The sequence below is a fragment of the Zalophus californianus genome, chromosome 4 (assembly GCF_009762305.2).
Source record: "Zalophus californianus isolate mZalCal1 chromosome 4, mZalCal1.pri.v2, whole genome shotgun sequence".
In the NCBI taxonomy this organism is placed as follows: Eukaryota; Metazoa; Chordata; class Mammalia; order Carnivora; family Otariidae; genus Zalophus; species Zalophus californianus.
The window spans coordinates 157,740,559-157,759,916 of NC_045598.1; the positions used below are offsets into that span (position 1 = coordinate 157,740,559).

General features: G+C 32.2%; 1 protein-coding gene across 33 annotated transcripts in view; it reads left to right on the forward strand.

Moving 5' to 3' along the window:
* The window catches only part of RIMS2 (regulating synaptic membrane exocytosis 2), a 583,419-nt gene that overhangs the window by 291,549 nt on the left and 272,512 nt on the right, over positions 1 to 19,358 (forward strand). For 22 of the 33 annotated variants that reach the window (XM_027597538.2, XM_027597533.2, XM_027597419.2 and 19 more), the window contains 5 exons: positions 1,040 to 1,159; positions 3,893 to 3,992; positions 5,007 to 5,130; positions 6,900 to 6,946; positions 11,405 to 11,517. In XM_027597538.2, coding sequence (XP_027453339.1) covers positions 1,040 to 1,159; positions 3,893 to 3,992; positions 5,007 to 5,130; positions 6,900 to 6,946; positions 11,405 to 11,517 — 504 coding nt within the window. Of the gene's footprint in view, positions 1 to 1,039; positions 1,160 to 3,892; positions 3,993 to 5,006; positions 5,131 to 6,899; positions 6,947 to 11,404; positions 11,518 to 17,585; positions 17,634 to 19,358 lie in introns of all 33 variants that reach the window. The other 11 variants (XM_027597289.2, XM_027597299.2, XM_027597310.2 and 8 more) reach the window with 1 other exon arrangement.

Here is a 19,358-nt window from a genome sequence, read left to right on the forward strand (position 1 = left end):
CTTTTTTCCCTTTCACTGTCATTTTGCTCTTTTGTTTTATTGTCATAGCATTTTAATGTAGTTTTAATTAGTACTAGAACCATTGCCATCTGCTTTGGTATTTATTATTTTTGCTTTTAGAATAGTGAGACTTTTGAAATCTTTTTACCATATAGATGTGATTGACTAGAACTTGTCTTTTGCCTGCCAAATTTTGCATGAAGATGTGCATGTTACTTTTAGATGACCGAAACTATGATTACACAAATCGTTTGTTTTGTTATTTGACATGTAATTCATAATGGATGGTGTCATGATTTATAAAGGGCTTGGCTCTACCCTGAGAAAGAGATAAACTCCTAACATTTTCAAGCTTATTTAACAGTGGATACCATTGAATTATCTAATAAATTTAATTTACTAAATAGATCAAAGACCTGAAAGAATCAGTGAACCTGCAAAAAGTGAGAAATATAAACTAGCCTCACCTTTGAATTAGGTCGCTTTCTGTCATGTAGATTCAGCTGAAAAGTTACTGGGGCTTGTGTATTTTTATAATTTTAATCCAAAAACCTATTTCAAGGAAGCCCTTATCATAGGCTCAAATTTGATGTATTAATATAATTTTACCTTTTAACTTTTACTGTAATTAAGCCTTTCAAAGTCTCCAATGGTGTTTGAATATTAAAATATCATTTTTAAATGAATTTAACCTCATAGAATTTCAGTCTATCTTTTCTGTCATGTGAATTTTTAATTAATCTTCAGCATTTAGATAGTTTGCATATATTTTCAAGATTTCTCAGATTTCATAGAACATAAAACTGCAATAATGTGTCAGGGCACTGCAAGAATTTGCAGTAATTGGATTTTGAAAAATCTTGAGATTTGGAGCGTATCAGCATAATGTAGTAAGCCCTTTTGATCAGTGTTTTGAATGCAAACTGGTTTGTGTAATCATAACTCTTTGGAAATCTGGAGTTTAGAGAGACTGTACAACAAAGGGTCATTTATCATAAAAGAACATTAATTTTTTTTGTTTGTTGATGCAATATGTCAGCACCCTGTGACGTGGCAGCCATCTAAAGATGGAGATCGTTTAATTGGTCGCATTTTGTTAAATAAGCGTCTAAAAGATGGAAGTGTGCCTCGAGATTCAGGAGCAATGCTTGGCTTGAAGGTATGTGATGAAATATGAGATTTTGGCTCTCTACTCCTTTACTGATTTATGAGAAAAGCAAAAATTTAATAACTCTTTCCAACTTATGCCAATTTAGTGTTTCTTTCCCATTTTCAAGAATTCCCAAGTATTTGCACTCATGACCCAAAACCTTTTCATTTTCCAAGTATTATTTATTCCACAATAATACATGTATATATGATTTTGGAAAATATAATTTGAGTGATATTCTTGAATCCTGAATACAGTGCTGTCATTTAAGTCTGTATCTGTGTTTATTCTGTTAAAACAATGGTTTTAATCAATGACTATGCAAACTTGGGAAATGTAGTATATTTATGACATGGTGTTTAAAGGAAAACTACAGGCCTCAAATAGCATCACTTATAGGTTAAGGCCCTATGTCAGTAAAACAAAACTTAATCCCTAGCTTAATGCAGTTTCATCCCCCCAGCAATGTAACCTCTATCCAGTCAACATGGAATTTCCTGGTCAATACTAGGAAATTTATTGATAGACCCCTTTTTGGAGGGCAGTCTTGCCTTAACAGTGCATTCCTTGCTAATAAATTCCTTTCTCCTATTTTTTTTTTTTAATGCCCTCTCTCAGCCTTTGAAAACCTTTCTTTTGTTGAGCTCAGAAGAACTCTCCTCTGCTTGCTAGATGGGATGCTGTCCAATTAATGAATCACTTAATAAAGCCAATTAGATCCTCAAATTTACGTGGTTGAATTTTGTTTTTTAGCAAACAGAATAAGGGTAGGAAAATGTGGGTGTGTGTGTATTTGTGTGTGTGAGAAAGAGTATACTGTTTAAAGTCTGGAAACACAAAAATACTTATGCTAGGAGATTTAATGTAAATATTAATTCATATTTGACTGTAAAATACCAGACAGTTATGTGGTAAGTAGATCAAACAGAACTTTGTGGTTTTGGGTTTTTTTGTTGTTGGTGGTGGTGGTGGTTTTTTGTTGTTGTTATTGTTCATCTGTATGGTGAATTAAAAACTGAAATGAAAAAAGAGTAAGTGGTTTTTAGAGTTAAGCAATTGCCACAGAAGTTGCCCTATAGAATATAGTGAGATATTAGAACACTTGGGGTATAAGTGGAATTGGCCAACAAACATTTATTGGGTGCCTGCCATGTAGCTGGCGCTCACCTGAGCATTTTACTTCTATCATATTATTTAACACAGCAGATGAGAAATAGGCTTAGAGAGGTGTCATAACTTGCCCACGGTCACAAAGATGATGATGAAGGTGAGATTTAAATCCAGATCTGTCCAATAGAGTGTTAGAGCAGTGAAAAGTAGAGGTTAGGGAGTCTTGGCTTGAATCCCTACTACAGCCATTATAAGCAACATGACATTGGGCAACTAAACTTCTGTTAGCCTCAGATTCCTCATCTGTAAAATGGAGATAATAATGCCTATTGAATTATTATAATAAACTTAAAGCAATATACAAGCATTTAGCACAGTAGCTAGCACACTGTAAGATTTTGATAATAATAATAATAGTATAAAGTATCATTAATTATTATTACTGAAGTTTATCAAGCCAAGAAAGTTTTAAAATATTAACGTATTTTTAATTTTCAGAATCAAACATAGCACTAATTAGTATGAACTAAACTAATGGGGTGTTTCACTGTTCACCCATAGTATGAACTGAACTGGGGGTGTTTCACTGCAACTTGGGAATAAATACATAGAAAAAGCCAGTGATTTTTAAAATTCAGATATCGTTCACTCAATTTAGAAGGAAAAAACTAATTAATGAAGTCAATTACTATTATTTGCTTAACATGCTATAAAGTTGATATATTGGTTGAATGGTCGTTGATCACAAGCATTAATTTTGTAAGAGGCCAGTCTTACAGGTATACATATGACTCTGCAGCATTATTGCTAACATTTGTTTTTCCTCTTTCTAGAAGATATATATTAATAGAAACATAAAAATAAAAAAATTGGGATGCAAATGGCCTAAAGTTTACATGAGTTCTAATGAGATTAAGTACATTTTGTAATTTTCTTAGGAAAAATCCATCATTATCATTTACATTATCAATGAGCCTAAAAGATTACTAAAGAATGAAATTTTGGTGCGTTATCATAACTATAATCAAAGTAACAAATATTTATGTGATTATGATATTTGAAATCTGTAACTAGAAACATTAATATAATTCTATAATACTGTAATAGCATGTTTTTGGAAATGATAAAAATAATTCTCTAAGAGAAAGTACAAATTATTAAATTCTTTCTAAGGTATGTAATTTTTTTTATTATTATGTTATGCTAATCACCACACATCACATCATTCGTTTTTGATGTAGTGTTCCATGATTCATTGTTTGCGTGTAACACCCAGTGCTCCATGCAGTACGTGCCCTCTTTAATACCCATCACCAGGCTAACCCATCCCCCCACCCCCCTCCCCTCTAGAACCCTCAGTTTGTTTCTCAGAGTCCACAGTCTCTCATGGTTCATCTCCCCCTCCGATTTCCCCAATATTTTTTTTACAAATAATAGATTAAATTGTGAAAATTTTAGAATATCTCAAAAGAGTCCACTTATGGAACATGTACTCAGAACACTATATTATTAAAAATTATTTTTAGAATATTATAGTTTTAAAAGCTACAAATTGTCTGATTTTTTACTTGAATCTTCAACTATGTTCCTTTGAACAATATGCCTGTTTTAACACTTTTCTCTTTTAAACAGGTTGTAGGAGGAAAGATGACTGAATCAGGTCGGCTTTGTGCATTTATTACCAAAGTAAAAAAAGGAAGTTTAGCTGATACTGTAGGACATCTTAGACCAGGTAGGTTTCTATCTTTGATTATTTATATTTAAACTGTTAAACTCAAGTAGTTATAAAAAAGTTGTCCTCACTTAGAAATGATTTGACCAAAAACAAGGGACTCATTTTTAACTTAAACAAAAAATCTTTATTCTTAATGGAAAGTGTAACTATTATTTCTTGGGTCACATTAGAAAGATTTTTATATTTACTGATATTTTTGCTGATGGATATTCTTATTGTGTATCTAGTATTTATCTTGCTTCCCATAAGGCTTTACTTTTCTTTTGAAAAAATTCCAACAGTTTAGGAAACAAACGTTATGGATAAATACATATTTCCTACAATGTGTGATGCCTTATCTCTTTGGTAATGGATACTATTGGAGAGATCCTCGAGTCCCTTGGAGAGAATATGATAAGATGCTAAACTTTAAACATTTTATAAGAAACTGTAGGGGCTCCTGGGTGGTTCAGTTGGTTAAGTGTCTGTCTTCAGCTTAGGTCATGGTCCCAGGGTCTTGGGATGGAGCCCCGCACAGCATCAAGCTCCTTGCTCACTCAGCAGGGAGTCTGCTTCTCCCTCTCCCTCTCCCTCAGTCCCCACCCCCCTCCACTGCCCCCCTTGTGCTCTCTCTCATGTGTGCTCTCTCTCAAATAAATAAATAAAATCTAAAAAAAAAGAAATTTTAGACAAGGTGCTCAGTTGCATATATATTGACAAACCTAGAATATAGTCATAAAATTTTCAAAGGGTTAACAGATTTTAGTAATTTCTAGAATTAGATTCCTATTAAGAAACCACAGAGATAACTTTTACGTAATTTTATTCCTCAGACCTTTGTCCTTTTGGGTAAAAGTACTAATCATCCTTACCATCAAATTTTATGCCAATGGAGCTGTTCAGTATGTCTTATTCCATAATGGTGACTTTATTCTATTGAGTTCATTGCAGTTTAAGAGTGCTTTGGTTTCAAGTGCATTTTATGGGATTAGTTTTTCTTTCTAAAATTATCGTTACTGGAATACACTGCAGGTGATGAAGTATTAGAATGGAATGGAAGATTATTGCAAGGAGCCACATTTGAGGAAGTATATAACATCATTCTGGAATCCAAACCTGAACCACAAGTGGAGCTTGTTGTTTCAAGACCTATTGGGTGAGTTGGTTTGTGTACTTTATGCACATACCTTATAAAGTTGACTACTATTACACAATTTGTAGTGTGCAATCTAAAAATATCTGATTGCTCTATAAAAATTGTTTTGAGGACAGTGCTTCTTTTCTCCTTCTTTGCTAAAACAGCTCACCAAAAATCATGATGTTTCTTTATTTGATCATGCTAGAATACACAGTTATTATAAAAGAAGAAGAAATATTTAGGTGTTTATTATTTTTATTGTCTTAGTAGCTTAGTGGGTGGCTAAAGGCATAGTAGGAGAAGGGGACTATAATAACAATTACTTTTAAAAGAAAGTTCATGAACTATGGTCCTCTACATTGTGAAAATGAGGGTCAATGAATTTTACATATTTTTTCTTTCAAAATGGAGATTTCAACATAGGAAAGAGAGGTCCCAAGGACACAGTATTCCTAAATAGAGGAACAGTTTAAGGAACAACATGATGTGTTTAAGGAAACAGAACCAAAGTACTCCTCGGCTTTTGTAATTTTTTACCTATAGATTAAATTAGCAATTTCTAAAAGATGGCGATAAATATAATCCTTTGTGCCGTATCCTGATAATTTCTCATTAAATATCACAGCAGTGCTTCCCTTATAGAAGCTTATATTTTAAGCTGAGGTAAGAGATATACCTATAACTAAGGAAAAGCAATAGAAAAAATATATACAATGACAGCAAATTATTAAGTGCAAGTTTGGGGTAAAAGTATTTGAGGGTGGAAGCTATAGAAATTCTTTGTTGTAGAGTACCAATGGCCAGTTGTCTTTCACTTAGGAAATGATTGGACTGTATTATTTTGATCTCTTTTTATGTTGGAGAAAATGATTTATGTTGTTAACTTAGTTTTTTTTAAATAATTTAATTTAATTTAATTTAATTATGTTATGTTAATCACCATACATTACATCATTAGTTTTTGATGTAGTGTTCCATGATTCATTGTTTGCGTGTAAAAAGTAACTTAGTTTTATTGAAATGTTCCTTTCAAAGTAATGAATCTGGCACATGAAATTGTATCTTTTTCATTTTCCTTTTCATAGTTTTGTAATATGCAGTGTATCAAAAATGCAGTGTATCAGCTTAGTATATTAATCAAATATATTTCTTGGTATTAAAGGATCCTCTAATCATATTTTTAATATCTTAAATATTCTTTTATGTATTTTTCTGAATGACCTTAACTATTAAAATTTGTTCTACCTTTCTTGGCAAATCTCAAACAAAAATGTATATACTTTCGACATAAATGCAGTTACCATTTGTAAGTCCCAATGAAAAACATGTTTGCATTTTTTCCTCAATGGAGTTATTACATTTAAAAAATTTCATTTGGAATCTGAATCTTTAAACTTTTCTTGTGGTGATATTTTATTTATACTTCAATGTTATTGATTAAAGAATAGAATAGAATTCAAATATATCATAAAACCTATCTTTAATTCAAAAATTTATTAGAATGGATGATTATGTAGTAAAGCACATAGAAAATAAAGTATGTTTTTATAAATCTGCTATAAATGCATATGACTGTTTATTCCTTTCTAAGCAGTTGAGGTTAGTTCAGAATATTTTGATTAGCAATAAAGTACTACGTCTTGTTTTCTCTTACTTATATAATGCTACTATCATACACAATTTTGTTCATTTTATGCTCTCCTGTTATATATAGGTTGATGATCATCGAAATAGCAGTTGCATTAATTGTTGAAACAGTTTCTTGTTTTTTTGTTCTATCATTTCAGAGATATCCCTAGAATCCCTGACAGCACACATGCACAACTGGAGTCCAGTAAGTCTCATTCATTCTTGAAGAAAATATTAATAGTGTCATTTTTCAGGGGTCAGATGAATTATTTTATCTATTAATATGAAGTAAGAAATAGAATAACCTTGTTATCAAAATATAGTTATTATACAAATGAAAAATTTAGTATTATTTCATGTTATTGTGGGATAAAATACAAATTCTATATTTTAAAGATAGTTTTATTTTTTTTAAAGATTTTATTTGTTTATTTGAGAGAGAGAATGAGAGAGAGGGAAAGAGAGAGTATGAGAGGGGGTTGGGTCAGAGGGAGAAGCAGACTCCCCGCTGAGCAGGGAGCCCGATGTGGGACTCGATCGCGGGACTCCAGGATCATGACCTGAGCCGAAGGCAGTCGCTTAACCAACTGAGCCACCCAGGCGCCCTAAAGATGGTTTTATTTTAATCATGCCCTCTTAACTGCTACATGTTTTTAGATAGCTTTATTAAGGTACACTACAATAAATTGGACCTAAGTGCACAATGAGGTAAGTTTTGATATACAGATGAAAACCGTCATCACAATAAAAATAATGAACACACCCATCTCTCCTAAAAGTTCCCCCCCGCTTCCTTAATTTCTTCTAATTTTAAAATTTACTACTTTGTAAACTAACCCTCAGTAAGTGGGGGGGGGGATGCTTGGGAAAATCTAGTGAATAATATCCCAATTTACATTTTTAGAAAATAGGATAGTAGTTTTGATTTGGCATCATAGTAGAAATGGAACAATAGACAAATACGTTTAAGTAATGTTAAATACATAAACGCTTTTTATTACTTGTGTTTGAGTGCTATTTCAGATGTTAAACAAATGGCTTTTTTTCCAGTGAACTAAGTTTCTTGATTGATTGAGAGTAAGGGATATTGTAAAAGAAGAGAGGAGAAAAAAAAAAAAAAAGAAGAGAGGAGAAGGGTTGCCATTTGAAATATGTTGCTCAGGAGAGACCATATTGAGAAGGAATGATTGGAGCGAAGATTTGGAGGAGTGGCTATCTGGGGGAAAAACTTTCCAGGTACAGGGACCAAGTGGTGCAGAGGTTCTTGGGCAGGAAAGCCTACGATGCACTTGAGGAAAAGCAAGAAGGCCAGTGTTGCTGCACCGGACTGAGCAGCGGGAAAGATGGATAGAGGAGTCCTGGCAGCCAAATTTGCATAGAGTTTGTAAACCGCTGTGAAGACTACTTTGTTTTGGGCTTTTACTCTGTGGGAAATCAGTAACTACATACGATGGTTTTGAGGAGAGATTTATGTTTTAAAATCTGGCTACTGTGTTGAAAATAGTTTAAATGGAGTCAAGGGTGAAAGCTGAGAAAGTAGTGAGAGAACTGTTTTTATATTTAGTATTTTATTTGGTGACTTAGGCTATTGGTGGGAGCAATGAAGTGATGAGAAGTGATTGGATCCTACAATAATTAAGAATATACTATTAAAATAGATTTTTTTACTTTTATATCACAATTATAAGTGTCTTTAAGATCTTTACCAGAGAGGTGAAATACTTTGGGAATGGCATAGCACTATATTTTAAAATATGATCGAATGACTTATTTGATTTAGTACTTTTAAGTAGGTACTAAACCATTTTATCCAAAATGATACCATAATCACAAAAGAACTATAACAATAAATAAATACAGTTGACCCTTGAATAACATGGGTTTGAACTGCATGGGTCCACTTATGTACACATTTTTTCAGTAAATACAGTGTATTACTGTAAATGTATTTTCTCTTCCTTATGATTATTTAAATAACATTTTCTTTTCTCTAGCTCACTTTACTGTAAGAATACAGTATATAATATATATAATGTACAAAATATGTGTTAATCGGCTGTTTATTGGTGCATCATCTGGTCAATAGTAGGCTATTGGTAGTTAAGTTTTTGAGGCATCACAAGTTACTGTGGTTTTTTTTGACTGTGCAGGGGTTAGCGCCCTTAACCCTCAGGGTCAACTGTACTAATATAATGATATCATCATCATTATCATCATTGCTTCCATTTTACTGAGTGCCTGGGATTGTGGTTGATGTTGTGTCTACATTATCACACTTATTTCTTACAAAAGTCCAATTTTTATTCACTTAAGTAACATCACTCAGATAGTGTATGAGCAAGGTGGAACCCTTTATCTTATTATAGCTATTAAAAAAATCCCCTAGTCTACAATTTTACAATTGTTTCTGAGGAGATAAGGGTCCTTTATCAAATTAAATTAGAATCAATCCTTTATTCTTTTTTTTTTTAAAGATTTTATTTATTTATTTGACAGAGAGAGACACAGTGAGAGAGGGAACACAAGCAGGGGGAGTGAGAGCGGGAGAAGCAGGCTTCCCGCCAAGCAGGGAGCCCGATGTGGGGCTCGATCCCAGGGCCCTGGGGTCATGACCTGAGCTGAAAGCAGACGCTTAACCATCTGAGCCACCCAGGTGCCCCAATCCTTTATTCTTTAAATGTTGAAGAATAAGCCCAATTATTAACCTCTGTCCTTAGTTCCTCAGTAAATTCTTCTCTTCATAATGCTTTTAATTGCCACATGACTCCTAAGTTTATAGTACCAAGATGATCTGTCATCATTCCTCTATGCTTGAATGTTTAAATAATATGTTCTGTTAAGTGTCTTCCTGTTACTTGAAGCTTAACATGTACAAAACAGCTTATTTCTTTCCACTTCTAAATATTATATAAGGTACCACTGTATTTCTTTTTTTAAATTTTATTTTATTATGTTAATCACCGTATCTTACATCATTAGTTTTTGATGTAGTGTTCCATGATTCATTGTTTGCGTATAACACCCAGTGCTCCATGCAGTACGTGCCCTCTTTAATACCCATCACCAGGCTAACCCATCCGCCCACCCCCTCCCCTCTAGAACCCTCGGTTTGTTTCTTAGAGTCCATAGTCTCTCCACTTCTGATCCCAAAGCCTGAAGTTTCCCCCTCAGTTTATACTGTACTCTTCCTAGAGGTGTATTTTATCCTCTTATGGCTCCAACCCAGCAGACACTCTACACTTTGATTTCTAACACTAATATCTACTTGACATTTGGTCCCATCCATGGATCCCATTACCTGCTTGACATCTCCTCTTGGATTTCTCAGAGGTACCACGGGGTCACCGGGGTCACCATGTTACAAAGTAACTTCTCCACCCATTCCCTTAAGCACAGGACTATCTCCAGTGTTCCACATCCCAAGGAATATCAGCAGTGTTCCGTGCAGAGAACAAGACAGACCTTCAGGACTTTCTTGATCTCATGTCTGGCCACAAGGCTTGATATCTTCATGTTTCCTCTCTTCCCTTTATCTCTCATATCTAGTTAGTTTCTGAGTCCTCCTTTGTTTATTTTGTGCTCTCACCAGAATTCTTTCTTTCCATTCCATTTTCACAATATTTCCTATTATTGTTTTATTGAATTCCACCTGTTAAGTATTTTCCATCGCTCTCAAATCAATCCATGCTTTAAGTAAGTGATAAAGTCATCTGCAAGTGTAGTTATTGCCTCATTCAGAAAAGCTAGCTTTGATACTCAAATTAGTACCAAAATGTGTAGCCCAGAATTCCAGGCACTTAATTCCCCCTGCTATCCCATTAGCTACATTTTGACTCACTTTCTGAATTATTCCTTCCCTTCTGTAGAGATAAATTCATACATATAACTTCTGGATATTGAGGCTCTGCTTCTTCTGCTATACTGTCTCTTTTTTCAAGGACGTTTACTTCCTTTCTGCCTGTCTAATTTATTATATTCTTTTCCAGATGTGGTTTAAAAGTATCACTTCCTGGAAAGACTTCATGATTAACATTCCAGTACTTATGTTTTTAGAATTACAAGTTTAAACCATCTTCAAGTCACTTTATTGGTTTAGGTTTTGAGTTTTCCTAAGTTTCTATTTTTAAAACTTTCCTAATATGTTATTATAAGATATGAATTTAGTATACACATAACAGATGAGGTAACCAGGTCCTGATGTAGAGGTCTGTCCCTACTATAACTGGCAGAGAAAATGTTTCACTTTTGGTCTTAAGAGAATTCCTCAGCTGTACTTATGCTTCAGAAAATAGCTGTAATTTGCGGCACCTGGGTGGCTCAGTCGTTAAGCGTCTGCCTTCGGCTCAGGTCATGATCCCAGAGTCCTGGGATCGAGCCCCACATCAGGCTCTCTGCTCGGCGGGAAGCCTGCTTCTCCCTCTCCCACTCCCTCTGCTTGTGTTCCTTCTCTCGCTGTGTCTCTCTCTGTCAAATAAATAAATAAAATCTTTTTAAAAAATAGCCGTAAGAATATCTGGAACATTGTGGCTAAGAAAATGGTCTATATAATGACATTTTGTGGACATTTTAAATAAATAAATAATTTAAAAGACATATGGTAAAGATTATTAAGTACTAATGGTGAGTCATCATTATTGTTCTTTATGTATAATTACCATTTCAGGTTCTAGCTCTTTTGAATCTCAAAAAATGGATCGCCCTTCTATTTCCGTTACCTCTCCCATGAGTCCCGGCATGTTGAGGGATGTTCCACAATACTTATCTGGACAACTTTCAGTATGTAATCACTACATTAATTTCTCTTTTTGAAGTACCAAGTAATGTTATTACTATATGACAATAGCTTTTTGTAAACCAGCTCCTTCTTAGAATGTAGTTGTGTTTTTAACCATCAGTTTTCTCATTCTTAGTAGTTTTGATTAATTGAAATTTAATTTTAATTATTTAGCATAGAGTTTCTTTATTAAAGTATATTAGATTTTCTGGAATTCAGTGAGAGAATTTGTAGAGATATCTAAAACCTTCTTTACCTTAGTAATTTTATTCCAAAATTCAAGGTCATGATTTTTGCTCACTATCTTAAAATGACTATAATTTGTCCTAGACTTTTGAGAGAAATCACATTGCAGTACTGTACAAAGATGGTATATTTAAGATGAAAGTAAATTTTATACATTCCCTGCTTTTCAAGTTTAAGGAAATTTGGTATGAATTTCATAGTAAATCACTGGGGTATGAATATTGCTGTAAGTATAATGATATTTGAGAAGCTTTGGTCAACAGACAAAACTAAGTAAATGGCTAATATATAATAGATAACTGAGTATACTGGGTGATTTCATAGTAAGGGATCCCTAATTTGAACATCTTATATAAAAATTAAAAATTCAATTTGGCATTTTCTGTCCATAATTAGAAGAGCTTTACAAATTTGAGCCCTCACTTTTTATCAATTTCTTCAGTTGCCATTCTCTTTTTAAACTATTTAAAATATTAAAATATCTAAATTCATCCAGTTGTATTTTAGAAACATCATGTTGATGAGTTACTAAACTTGCAATTTTATATGTATTAAGAACTATTTAGATTCTCAAAATCCAGACATTGAATTTTGGATAAAAAATGTTATATTTGAAAACTAAACTATTCTTGGGCTGATATTTTAAGAGTAATAGAAAAAGCTTTTTGTTTAATCAGCTCTGAAGTTTCTCCTTTTATTTTTCGGGGGGTAGGAGAGGTGTTTGATTTTTACTGAAGAATTTTTATTAATTAAAAGCTATAGGAAGTATAAGCAGAGCTAACATTAAAATTATTGAAATAGTTTTTAGACATGTCCATTCTGGGACTCTTTTGATCACAAAGGTGACAATAACAGAAAAATTATGCAAGAAAGAAGTTGAGATACTATTAGGAACTTGTAAATGTCTTACTAAAATTAATTTCTTCTCTTTATTATTTTCTTTTCCTTTCTCATAAACAGAGTGAACTTTTTCATTTGAAGACAGTGATCTTTCTTTCATTTTCTATACTAAGTAGCATCTTTCTACTTATTCTTTTACATATATTAACAGCACAGATGTTGTCATTTATAGTTACAAATGTATGTGTATTTTCTTACACCATTTTAGAAAGTGCTAATATTAACCTTTTTTATTAAATTATTATGGCTCCATTCAAATAGTCCATCTTTAAATAGTGTTTAGGATGCCTGGATGATGCCAGTACATAAATGTGTGTGTGTGTGTGTGTGTGTGTGTGTAGTTGGCTTCAGTTGGTGGAGGAGGGAGTAGAAGTTAGACTTCCATAGTAAGTAAGTACTGCTTTGTTACCATCTTTGAAATCCCAAGGCCCTATAGAAATTGGACCGGGGAGGCAGGTGGGGGTTGGGGGGAGATTGAGGAGCATAATGCAGGCATTTAGACAAATTTCAAATTCAGCTATTTTTTTATCATGGTTCAAAATGAATATACTAGAAAGGTAAGACTTAAATATTTTGAGGAAATAAAAACTTAAAAGTTTTACTTCTAAGAGTATGATTAGTGATTCAAAGTAATGGTATTTACATTTATAAATGGTATTAGTTTAAAATCCATGTAATTGTAATTTAAAATATGTACATTTTATCATTTTCTTGTGACTTGGAAGGGGTATGTTCCAGTAAGATAACATTAATAAATACAATACATATTTGTGGTAAATCTAGAGAGTACAGATAAGTAACTAAAAAATAAAAATCACCTATAATCCTACCACTAAAATGTAACTTTTCACATACATATAAGTTTTTAAACAAAAGTGATAAATCTGTGTATAGTATTTTGAGACCTGCTTTTCCACTTAGTAATACATTGTATGCTCTTTTCTTTAAAATTTTTTCTTTAAATATTTCTCTTAAAATGATTTTAAGAGCTAATATACCATTTTAATTTAATTCTCTATTATGGGACATCTTGTTCTTAATTTATAGTACTCTAAACAATGATGCCATGGAAATCCTTGAATGTAACTCTTACATATTCTGTTAGGTCAGACAAAATTCTTTTGTCAGGATAACTTTTCAGAAGTAAAATTACAATATGAAAGAAAAGAGAAAAAAATTTAAGATTCTTAAAATCTGTTGCCAACATTTTCCTCAAAAGTGTTTTTATGAAATTAATCTTCAATCATCTATTCAAGATCACTTCTCGGCCTTTTGGCTAAGATCAAGGGCAATCATCTATTCAAGAAATATCTGTTAAGTTCTGACCCCAGGTCAGCCATAATACTAGTTGCCGGGAATACAGCAATGAACAAGATAGACATGGATTTTATCCTCATGAAACTTAATTTTATGTTTGTTCTTTGCATGCAGGAAAACATGAGCAAAACACCCTTCTGATATTATTTCCTTTATATTTAACCCTATTTCTGCCAACTGGAGACAATTTTGGTTTGCTCTAATGATGTAGAGTTTAGGAAATACATCTGCATATATCACCTTTTGAGAAAATTCCTAGGAAGTCATCAGGCAACATTACAGTTTCTATCTCCTTCTACTTATTTTACCTTTGGGCATTTTTATTTTGATGAGATTTTACCTGGGCTCATAACTCACTTACAAATTTATGATGTTGCTAATTCCAGGGAACAAAGGTAATTTGTATGACTTGTGAGCTGACCTCCTAATGTATTATGTCAGTTCATGGACTGATAATTTCTCAAATAGAAATATACATATAATTTAAATTGTTGTTTAAACTTTCTTTTAAAGACTATTGATGATTTTAAAAAATTTATGCAGTTTATTTCCTCTTTATGCTTGAATTCTGCTGGCTGCTTGTTATTATCCTAGAGCATAACTGTAAAAGTGCCATGAATACATTTGGTGAGAAACTCAGTATGAGCTCAGGTTTAGGACACGTGGAGTGTGTGTTAGCCTTCTCAGTGCCAACACTCCCTTATTTTGATTCTTTTTAATATTTATGTTCTTCCATAGTTTAACAGTTTCCTTCATCAGAGGATTACTTTTGTGGTTCTTTCATTATTTTTAAATTAATCTGGAGTTTTTGGCTAGTTTTTGATAGAGCGTTAAGATAAAATATAGCCTTCAACTCTTTTTAAAAGTGAGAAATGGCTCAAAATTCTTTCTTTCTATAGGAACACATTGATTCTTATTGACAATCATATTTTATTTTACTTCTGAGTCTGTGGTTGATTTATGGCTATAATGTTTCCTCAAGTGACTTTGTTTTAATATTTTTTGACTCCATTTTTAGTGATTATTTGTAAATATTGTACATAATCATTTTGTATGCCCTTTTAAGTGGAATAGGTAACTGAAGAATAGGTATGTATCCTTCATATCTCCTTAGAAATTCTATAGCCTTTTTAAACCTTTCTGTAAGTGAAAGTGTTTTCCTTTGAGCTTTTACCTATTAGACCTCATCGTCACAACCTTGTTAGTCCAGAAGCATTGCATAAAAGGAATGCCTTAAAGATAGACAATAAAAAATGCAAAACAAATTGTGTACAAATTCACTTCTTCATTTGTATGAGGCTGACTTGTTACAGGTTTCATCAGATATTTCCTGTTTAAAATACATGAATTAGTATTAATTACAAATTGCAATGCAATATATAATACTTCACCATTCCTGTATGAAATATCCAGAATCCACAGGGGCAGAAATCAGCTTAGAATGTGCCAAGAGTTGGGGCAATAGGAGAATGGGGATTGATTCCTTCATAGGTACAGTATATTCTGGGGTAATAAGTTTTGAAACTAGAGGGAGGCAGTGGTTGCACAGCATTGTGAATGTACTAAATGCCACTGAATTATACACTTTAAAATGGTTACTTTTATGATATTTGAATTTCATCTCAATTTAAAAAAACTAGCAAAACAAACATATGTTTAATGTATAAATTTATAGGTGAAGATTAGGTTTAAATTACCATGGATTGTAGACAACAGATTTCAGAAATCTGTGAGTTGCTTATTTGAGACTGTTTTAGAAGATGGAAAATGTTTGCCTTAAAGGACTAATTTATTTCAAAGTGCTGTTTGTTTGAAATTAATTTTTTTTTAGTTAATGAAGTAATATTTACTTGCAATAATCTTCCATTACCTTGCTATTTGGGTCTAAAACAGGCAGAACAGGTGAGAGAGCAAGGAAAATAAAATCTATTTCCAAATAGAGTATTTTGTTAGTCCCTCTGTTCAGCTTGCCTTGTTAATCTCTATGCATTTCAGACATCCCTGGTCCATTTGCTAGAGAAACATCCACCTAGGATTCTGCAGACAGATATCAGTAAATACTCCATATCTAAAGATTTCTTTCTTCCTTTGGAAGTGTCTCCACATGAAAAGGAAGACTGCTTAGATTTGAGACTGCCTTGGTTTTTGGAAAGAGAGAAAGATGACTCATATGATTGATATCTGCTTTTAAGGTCTGCTTTCCTTTGGCTTTTAGATTTATGTCTTAAACAATCTCTATCTGATGATAGTTGAATTAGGCAACGGTCCTCCTACTACCTATTATCTGTTTCCGTATAACAGTGGAAAGGTCTCTATTTATAACTCTTTGAATTAGACAAGAGAAACATCCGTGAGAAGTATGAGGAATGGGATGGAATCTTGGTGAAAGAAGAATTAAATGCCTTGAAATCTATCCCCAAACCCAGGGATATGCATCTGATTTTGTTCCTGATTTAATCATTGGCATGCCTTAATAAAGGCACAAAATTCTGATTATTGTGGTGTCTTTTGGAAACTGTTTCAAAGTGAAAACAGAATAACCCAGGAGAGAAAGAAAATTTGATTTTATTCTGAGAATTTGAAATAGAATGCCTTCATCAGAACTGGGCTTCCTTTTCTTTTCTTTTCTTTTCTTTTTTTTCTTTTTTCTTTTCTTTTCTTTCCTTTCCTTTCCTTTCCTTTCCTCTTTTCTTTTCTTTTCTTTTCTTTCCTCTTCCCTTGTTTTGTTTTATTTTTGTTTTTTTAGAACCCAGCTTTATTTTCTGTCTTTACACTATCTTACTTTTTGTTTGAGTATGGGCAACTGTATGCACCCCTTTTCTATGTCTCTGTTTCCTCATCTCAAATTAGACATAATAGCAACTACCTCCTAGTGTTGTTGGAGGCAATGAACTTGCAATAAATTGTCAGTAAAAGATTGGAAATAACAAAAAGAAATGAGGTATTATCATTACTAAGTGTTTTTAGCAATAAACAGTGTTATCTTGAGTGGTACCTAATAAATGTTTAAAAATGGTGTTTAAATACTAGAATCTGGTATAAATTCTTAAGATGTGAATCAACTAATTAGTCTAGTGCCTTCTGCACACTTTTATCTTACTGTGTTTATTCTTTTAAGAAATGCTAAAGCCAACTTGGCTAATGTTTTTTAAACCTTCGTTAGACAAATTTTGGAGAAGTCATACAGTCAATTTACAGATAACTTTTCACTATAATTCTATGATGCATCTTCTTGGACTATGATTTTTTCCTATGGTAGTGTGTTTAAGGGTGAAACCAGAAATTTCTTGACTCTTGGATTATGTTTATACTCATTCTTTCAGAGTACACGAGCCCAAAAGCGTTACTTTACATTCAGTCTTAATTCTTGTTATGTTGATTACATTTAAAAATTCTAAGATTTTATATAGTTTTTATATGTTTTAACATTTTGGCAAAATTAACTTATTCATTATATTGAAGTACTTAATTTAGATATATATTGTTATGGAAAAAGTATATTTAAGGGATAGTTTTATGTGTTTATTTTACTTTTGGTCTTTTAGTTCCAGCGTGTTGTCCTTTTTGGTTTTGTTTTATTGCTTTTTTCTTTAATTTTGCTTACCAGAGCCAAAGCCTTAGTAGAAGAACAACGCCTTTTGTTCCTAGGGTTCAGGTAAAGGCCTTGTCTGCCTGATAGAAACTAAAGTTGTGTTTTAACCCTTATTTGTATGTTTTTGGAAAATGCGTAGTAGGAAACTTTGTTTGGTATGTTGCTCCAAACCATATTATTGACTTTCAAATCATTTTATAAGCCAGCTTGTAAAATTCTGCATGGGGATTAAAATACAATAAAAATTTAAAGAGACAATCTTTGTTAGTGATTTTATATGATGAACTGAATACTAAAACTGATAGGTTTCAGACTGTACATATATATATGTATATAACATTGACAAAAATACCTAATTTTATACTGTTGATATTATCCTTTATTACACCAAGGTTGCTGTCTCTTTAAATAATTCATTATATCACTTAACATCTACATTCTCTTGCATTTTCCAAGCAACAACTCCTTGAGGAGACTGGCAAATAAATTTGTACCTTATCTAAAATATGAATTTTATGCATATTATATATAAGGTTCAACTTTGGAAAGTGTATTACTTTGAAAGAACAAAATAACAATCTAAATAAAATGTGTTGGGTTTATTTATGTTGTTTACATTTTGTAATTGAAATGTCGTTTAATTTTACTGTAATACTTGGTACAAGTTGTTTGCCTCTTTTCATTAGGAAACCCTTATATGGTTAAAGTAATGACAATATAGTTTTTTTTTTTTAAAGTAGTAGTATGCTTTCCTTGCTTTGCTGCATGTTTTTTTGTTGTTGGTTTTGAATAATACTAATTTAGTTTAAATTTTAAAAATTACACTTGTTTTAGTTAATGTTATTTAGAGTTAAATATTTACTTGTGCTGTTCAGTTCTCCTTAGGAAATTTAAGAATGGGTACATGGTAAAGCTGGAATGATTGTTATATTAAAACAATCAAAATGATGCCAGGATTTCTATTAATGAAATAGAGCTAAAATAAGAAGTATGTCATATCTAGAATTGTGGAGATACATTTGTTATATTTTGGGGAAATCAACATATGTTTTAACCATTCATTTGAAAAGCACAGATAAGAAATTTAGGAATGTGATAAAATAATCTAGCTAATAAGATAATTCTGTTTTGATAAGGTAAACTGGATATCTATTAAAAACTTCAATGCAAGTCCTGTAATATAAAATGAAAATTAGGGCTATTGATCAAATGCCTAATTTAAGACAGTTTATTAAAAGTTGTAATTTTGATTAAAAAATCAGTAAAATTAAAAAGTGCCTTTTTATCTATATTATTTTAACACATATATTTGGAAAGTATGATTTAATAGACTGTAAAGTATAATTGTGAAAATATGAAGGCCATATGCCTAATACCTGTTTGCATGAAAAATGAATATTATTGACAAATGATATTTTTGGTTTTCTATGGCATAAGAAATCTAAAAAGAATACTCCTTATCAAACATTTGAAGTTATGTATCTGAAAGGTTTCTCTTTAACAATTTTAGAGAAGCAAAAAGATCGCTTGTGGAGATGGCAAGTGCTTAGTCTCATCCCTCAAAAAATGGACAGAAATCAGTGATTTTCTCGAATAATTATGAGCATAGTCTAATAATAATTATTATTGTTTCTTAGTTTCTAAGTGTAAAGTTTATCAGAAAATTTTTCTTTAGAGTCTTTTTCTCTTTGAAGTGCCTAATATTCATGTCATGATCCTCAGAGAAGGATTATTAATATCATGGGAAAATAAAGCCATAAGCTTTTATTGCTATAGAAAATAGAGAAT